This window comes from Octopus bimaculoides, chromosome 15 (assembly GCF_001194135.2).
Source record: "Octopus bimaculoides isolate UCB-OBI-ISO-001 chromosome 15, ASM119413v2, whole genome shotgun sequence".
Classification (NCBI taxonomy): Eukaryota; Metazoa; Mollusca; class Cephalopoda; order Octopoda; family Octopodidae; genus Octopus; species Octopus bimaculoides.
In genome coordinates, this window is record NC_068995.1 from 28,516,120 (window position 1) to 28,524,238 (window position 8,119).

The 8,119-nt window shown below is 34.7% G+C and overlaps 1 protein-coding gene across 1 annotated transcript in view; it reads right to left on the reverse strand.

The window, feature by feature from the left end:
• Positions 1-8,119, reverse strand: part of LOC106874374 (charged multivesicular body protein 2b) — a 68,096-nt gene that overhangs the window by 26,361 nt on the left and 33,616 nt on the right. Inside the window, exon 3 of the mRNA XM_014922087.2 lies at positions 3,119-3,160. Within this exon, the coding sequence (XP_014777573.1) occupies positions 3,119-3,160 (42 nt within the window). The remainder of the gene's footprint in view (positions 1-3,118; positions 3,161-8,119) is intronic.

Genomic DNA, 8,119 nt, shown 5'->3' on the forward strand with positions numbered 1-8,119 from the left:
TCTGATGATCTGGAAATCTGTCAGCCCAATGGTTTCCCTTCATGGCAGAATTAATAGTCAAGACTATTTAAGCATTTTATTTGATCAAATTAATCCTATGGCTATGGAACTGTTTCTGGAAGGAAATGTAATCTTTCAGGATGATAAGGCATGAATTCACACAGCTAAAGTTGTTACTGAATGGCACATGGAACATTCCAGTGAAGTTAAACATCTTATCTGACCACCACAATCCCCAGATCTCAATATTATTGAACATTTATGGTGCATTTTAGAAAAACAAGTAAGGAGTCAAGATCCTCCACCATCATCACTACAAGAACTGGAGACTGTTTTAGCTGAAGAATGGACAAAAATACCTTTGGAAAAAATTCAAAGTTTGTACGAGTCCATACCTCGTAGAATTCAAGCTATAATTACTGCCAAAGGTGGTTCTACCCCCATATTAAAATTAATTTGTTTGAAATTTTAAGGTGTTTACATTATTTTGTCCAACCCCTGTACATACATAAATATATACATAGGTGTGTGTGTGTGTGCGTGCGTGCGTGTGTGTACAATAATCGATTCGAGGGTTTTGTTCATTTACGAGTTGATTTCTTATTATCACTGGAATATGAATACCTATAATGATGATACTTAAAAAAAAAAATTCAGTTCAATTAAAAAGCATGGGTAAGCAACACATTGTAAGCCACGCTATAATTTGTGGATAAATTTATCTGTGTGAAGGGTATGCATCACCCCTCTGATGCCCTTTTTTCATTTTTAATTTGTTATAATAAATAGATTTTACCAATGCTCTTTGGGGAGAGGTCTGTATCGACCCTTATCTCCTGCCTCTCCTCAATGCATGCATGTATGTATGTTGTTCTCTTTCTAATTTAGAATAAGTTTTGATTGGCCGCTAACTTAATAGTATGTATGCATGCATGCATGCATGCAAATAAAAAAAATGTTATATTGAAAATTTAGTAAAAGGTTTATCAAATGCTTCACCTAACATACTGACAATGTCTCACAGCTGGATGTTCAACCTTCACTGTAAGAGACATCCCCCAAAATGTGAAACAACAAAGCAAAGTACCTGCAGATGTGAAAAATGCTATGGGATGTCTCTCTTCTCTTCACTGCTGGAAAAATTCTTGAAAATTTCTTCCATCTTAGACTGATCCACATTGCAGAATAAAAATTTCCAGAAAGCTAATATGAGTTTAGACCAATCATGAAATGGTTGATATCATCTTTTCCTTTGATAATTCTAAGAAAAGTGTTTAACACAATACTCTCTATACATGATTTTCTATGATCTTATTAAGTCTTTCTTTTTAATATCAGATGACTATGATTTGAATGATTTGGATGCCTGATTTGCTAAGATATTATTAAGGCTCTTCATGAAGTTATGACAGATACATTGCAGGTAAAACATTTCACCATTCATCTCAGTTGGATCGGATGAATTTTTGCTAAAATACAGTCGTTCCAACTGTATCAGCAAGAACTAGCAAGAACATCACCCTTTCCAAGGGTAATGTTCTTGCTAGTAATTTCCTTAATTCCTACTTTGGAGCTATATTACAATTAATGCCACAAATCCATCATATTTATGTTGAGAATATTTTCAACTTTCAGAGATTCAAAAGAATGGAATGAACCAACTGTCTGTACTTCTTAACTTTCCTAACACTGTTAGAAAGCAACATGCTACTTCAGATATATTTGTGAATTCTTAAGAATGTTTTGCTCTGAAAATTAACATTAATGATTAAATCAAATTCTTAATTTGTTTTATGTCTATTTTCCATGTTGGTTTGATGAATATACTACTGAAGCATTATTTTACAGTTAGATGCCCTTTCTGTGGCTAACCTTACCAGTTAGGATTTAGAAAATTCTACATGAGTTCAAAAGTTCAAGGCCAGTCGATGATTTGTTAACAAAGGAAATGACAACAATGTCACAGTTTGTAATTTGACAATTATTAGAAAAGTTCAAAATGTAAATAAACATAGATAGACACACATATGTATATGATGGGCTTCTTCCAGTTTCTGTCTACCAAATCCACAAGCAATGCTTTGGTTACCCTGAAGCTGTTGGTAAAGACACCTGCCTGAGGTGCTGTGCAGTGGGACTGAACATGAAATATGTGATTGCAAAGTGAACTTCTCAAACACACAGCCATGAAGAAACAAATCCCTTTTAAACTTAAATTCATAGCAACTCTATTAAACAAGTTAATCATCATTTCTCATATCCAGGAGGGATCCACAATATAAATACCTCTGTAACCACTGAAATTTCAAACTGTATTAATTTTGCAACTTTGCAATCAAGATATGCACAAACTTGATAGCTCATAAAGCAGCTATTCTCACTATCCTCTTGTAAGATATGAAACCTGAATGCTTTATCAAAAAGATAGAAGTGGTTGGAACACTTCTATCAGACAAGTTGCAAAATATCTTGCTCATTTGTTGGTGAGATATGTATGATAGCAATAATGAAATTCCTAATCGGATTAGACTCAACAACACCGAGGCTGGTGTTTCATCACTATCTGTGATGGGTTAGCATTGTTCAAAGATTGTTGAATAGACTGTGAATGCAAACATTCAAAATCTTTAATACTGATGCTTCCTCATGGACTGTTCATCTTGTATAAAGGGAAAAATGCTATGTTGGATGTGGCTTTATTAAAAGAAACTATATAGAAGTGGTTAACAGAAAGAAATGTCAGTGGAAGGGAGCAGACTGACAAGGTCTTTTGAACCTAGCTGAATTCCAATTCTTATGTTCCTTATTGTTGGCATTCTTTTAGTTCAAAAATAGGCTTATGTAGCCTTCTTGAAATACAGACATAAATTGAATATAATCAAATTCATGACAACAAGGGATGCTGTTAATGAAGAAAGTGTGATAAAGGCTGTAGTAAAGGGTAAGAAGTGTAATAAAATATGAGGAGTGTATGACTAAGTGTTTAATAGGATATTTGCAAGGTGTAAAAGAGCATGCAGTGAAGTGTGATAGGTGTAGTAAAGTGTGATAAGAGGTATAATAAAATGTAATGGACCTAAATACCAAATGTAAAAGAGTAATTTAATAAAATACTCACTTGCTTGTTACCTTCTTTTGCAGCTTTCTTTATATCAGCTTCCTATTTATAAAACCAAACAATTGAAGTCTTTTAAACCAGATTATCAAAAGAAAGTTTGATAAAATTTTGTCTTTGTAAGTAAGAATATCTATAAATTTACTTTTACAAAATAATGATAAATCAATGGCTGCAATGAAAATTATGAGATTGAATAATAATTAAAAGGTCTGACATGGTTAACATTTTAAAACTTGAAGTGAACAATATGTATTTATGGCTATATGGAGAGGGACTAAGTTACAATGAAACATCAATTGTAAAATTTGAATTTATGAGCCAATACCTTGCTTGGTTTTCCATATTATAATGTGTTAGAACAATCTCATAATGTCTTGTCATATACTATGGTCTTTTACAATCTGAGATACACATACAGTAACAGAAAAAAAGAACCACTCTTTGTTGTTGTATATGACATATTTTGGTTTGATTTTTCACAGCTGGATGCTCTTTCTATTCCCAACCACTTTACAGCATGGCCAATGTGTTGTCATGAAAAGTAGAGGATATTGCTGTAAGATGGCGGTGCTGGTCTCATGAAAGGTGGAGGCTGTTGCAGACAATTCAATCATTATCCTTCACTTGTTTCAGTCATTGGACTGCAGTCATGTTGGGGTACTGCCTTGAAGGGTTTTAGCCAAACACATTGATCCCAGAACTTATGATTTTATAAAGTCTGGTACTTATTCTGTTAGTCTTTTTTGCCTAACCATTAAGTTATAGGGACATAAACAAATCAACACCGGTTGTCAAGCAGAGTGGGAGTGACAAACACAAAAATACACTCAAACATATGTGTATGTGTGTGTGTGTGTGTGTGTGTATACACTTCAGGATTCCACAGTTCCCATCTGTCAAATTCACTCACAAGGCATTGGTTGACCAGGGCAATAGTAGAGGACACTTCGCTAAAGTGCCACACAGTGGGATTGAACTCAAAACCACTTGGTTGCAAAACAAGCTTCTTAATCACACAGCCATGCCTGTACTTGTTTGATGTTTTATTATAAAACAAACTGGACCAGTAATTTCTTTCAGTTAAATGCATCAGTCAGACAAAAAATGACGTGAGCTGAGTTGCAAATGAGTGCTACAAAATATATTATGGTGTATCAATCAGGTGTCATCAAGAGTAAGATTTATTTTTTTATTTTTAATCAGGAGGGAATGGCAATGTCCAAGACTCTTTACTGAACTTCAAACTGAAGTGAGAGGAAGGTATACTCAAACTAGATAGAGAACTAGTCTCAAAGCTTGCAATAGATTGGACTCTGCTAACAACAGTCAAGACCCAGTGGTAATATTGAAGTGGGTGACACCTAAGCTTACATGTTGATTAATTTATTTAAACATTTTCATCAGAATTGTAAATTTCTTTGAATGACACATACTTTTTTGTTGATATTTCCGCATATTAGCAAAGCAATAAAAAACAAAAGTATCAGAAATTTTCTTTGCCGCTTCAAATATTCTTGTGAGACCAGTAGTGACAGAATAGGCAACAATGTAAAAAAACAGAGAAATAATGATTCTGTATATTTGTTATGATCTTTTGCCTGACTTCCATCACTTGCCAGATTCTCATAAAATGAGATTCTTTCGCTTTCTCTCATTTGCTTGCAGTTTAGTTTCAAGTTAATAACAAACTTAGATTTTGTCAGAAGAGTGTCAAACTGATCGGATAGTTTCTGCAGATATTTTATGAGCATTTCAATGTTGTCTGCTTTAGTATCAATAAAGATAAGTTTTACTTGTAACATCATATTCAGCAAGAATATTAAACCAGACAGATGGCATGTGTTTCCATCTGAAATAAGACATGTATTTAAGAGTTAATGAAGATTTTGAAACATTCTGCAAGATCAATTTAATACCACAGACATATGATGAAAATAATTTCATACAATCAACTCTACTTTAGCACAATTCTCTGCTAAATCTAAGTCATACAAATTCAGTTTATGGTACCCAATGAGTGAGTAAATAGCAAAAGAATCTTCATTATGTAATATTCTTGTACTTGGCTGCTATATTGGATCTAAAGTTATATCTGCCAAAAGAATGTAATTTTTACTCAATATTTCCTTTATCAAGTTTGTAATTTTAGAACATTTTTCTCATATAAGATAGAAATATGAGAAAAATGCTTTTGAATCTTTAACTCACAGTCTTTACTTTCTATACATAAATGTTGTCTATTTTACAAGTGCAGAATCATGTGTTGTAGCAACTATTGTTGAATAATACCTTGCTTTCAATATTTCACAAAGTATTTCAAAACAAGATTTGAACAAAGAGAAATAAATTTGTTTTATGATTCAGTTGACAAATAATGTGCTTGCACCTTTATCCTTTTCCCTGGTTTTCTTTCACTTTCCTAGCTTGATTTCAAGAACAAGATCCCAAAAAGGTGAAAATTCAACACATGAATATTTTACTCTCCACCTTTTCACTGCCAGTACTACCTAGCATTTCCCTTCTCAAACAACCATTTATTTATTCTTTCATCTGACTTTAGTGTCATTACAACATTCTGTTATTTCTCTCTTTCTTTCTCCCATGTAACTTAAGATTATTATTATTATTATTATTATTATTATTGTTGTTGTTAAGGTGATGATCTGGCAGAATCATTAACATGCTGGACAAAATGCTTAGCAGCATTTCATCTGACTTTATGTCCTGAGTTCAAATTCTGCAGAGGTCAGCTTTGCCTTTCATCCTTTTGGCGTCAATAAAGTAAGTACCAGTTAAACACTGGGGTTGATGTAATCGACTTACCCCTTTCCTCCAAAAATCAAGCCTTGTGCCTATAATAGAAACCACTATTATTATCATTGTTGTTGTTACTGTTGACTGGAAGCACTATGTTTTAGGTTCAACTGTGACAGTAACTCTCCCCCATACCTGCTCATGCATTGTCTACCTCTCCCCCCTCCCTCCTGGTTCTAAAGACTACCCAACTATATCTCTCTCTCGCCCTTCCCTCCCCTCTCTAGCAACTATATCATCTTTATTAGTCCTGCTACTTACCCCCACCCCTACCCTTCTGCATATTTCTATCTTCTTCAGCTCATGGCTTGTTTCAACCACCCTTCAACCCTACTCACTTTGGCAGTTTGCATCCCCACTTTCCTATATAAACTTTCAAACCACCAACCCTTCCACTTCTACTCAAATTGTGCCTTGCAGTGAGGATGGGTGGGTGTGGGGGCTTATTGCCATTATCTGTTTTGCAGCTCCTACTATTCATGTTCTCTTTCTCCAGCTCCCCCTTTTTCCCCTACTTGATGTGAGTAGCCATGCAGATCCCTCTGCAGGACTTGCTCTCCCACTCTCCCTTAATAATCCCCTCACCCCCTAGCATGAAGCTTACCCCCCTATCTCCCCCAGGGCTCATAGCCTTGTGAACTGCAAGGCAACCTCAATAGTGGAGGTAACACACAAAAAGTACCCTATCCACCCTGTAAAGTGGTTGGCATTAGGAAGGGCATCCAGCTATAAAACCCATCCAAAGCAAACACTGGAGCTCGATGCAGTCCTTGGATACAGTGGATCCTGTCAAACTGTCTAACCCATGACAGCATGGGACATAGATATTAAATGATGATGATGATGATGATGATCATCATCATCATGATCTTTATCATAGCAGAATGATATTATTAATCATATGGTATGTCCACTGCCATCAATACCAAGACTATCATGACTACCAATAGCAACTTCTGCCACCACCAGTAACCACTACCACCAACATCATTATGGTGCCTCAAAAAATAAAAATGGTCATCACTACCACCACTTTAATCATCTACTTCTATATTCTCTGGCTTTCTATTTTTCTCTGAATTTCTCTCCCTAGCTTTCTCATTTACCATTGTCAACAATGTCAGTGCTTCTGCTGCAACCACTGTCATGAGTGCTGTTTCTTTATTTCTGCTTCACAGTTTTAAAATCAAACACCAGCTAACTTTCCAAAATTACTGATATTGTAGAAACAATATAAAATGAAACAGAAAAGGTAAGTATTATCAGAAATTTAAGTCACTTTTTGAATGCTGAAGTTTAGTTTTCGTTGTCTCACAGATGACAATTACTTGCACTGAAGGATGCATGAAATCAAAGATCTTAAAACTATAAATTTTAATCCAGTCATCATAATGATACTTGAGTGTTTTTCTATCTCAACCACCTTCTTTGCCATTATCACTACCATCAACAACTACCAAGCAACCTCAGTAGCCAAACTTAGACAATACTAACTCTACAACAAACATCCCCACAAACACTATCCCAACTATGACTACCAGCAACAAATGTCTTTAACCCTTTAGCATTCAGATTATTCTGTCAAATGTAATCCTTGTTTATTCAAATTGTTTTGAATTAATCATGCATCATCTTGTACCTTTGAGATTTTGATGACATGATTGTTTATTTTTAGAAAGACATTGTAAGGAAGGTGTAAGAGGCCAAATCTGGCTGGTTTGGACATAAAAGAAATTGAGTGTTTTGGCCAGATATGGCCAGTTTAAATGCTAAAGGGTTAATCACCGTTACCACTGCCATTATCATCCCTTATCTTTTCTAACTTATACTTTTTTATCTTTGACTTTCTCTCTCTCATTTTCCCTCTTGCTCTTCTTTCCCAAACTATCATTATCAATGTCATTGCCACTGCCACTAAAACTATCATGACCACCAGCTGTCTCTTTATAATTACTTAAGAATAGCAAGATGGAGACAAGTACCAACATCCCATAAGACAGGCTTGAGAATTGGTGAGACATTTCTCTGAGCATATAACCAATCGTAACCTTGTAAACCCACAAATAAAGAATATTTATTCACCAATGCAGTGTTGAAGACTCATTCTCACTGTTTGATATTAGTGTGTGTGTGTGTGTGTGTATATATATATATATATATATATATATATATATAGAGAGAGAGAGA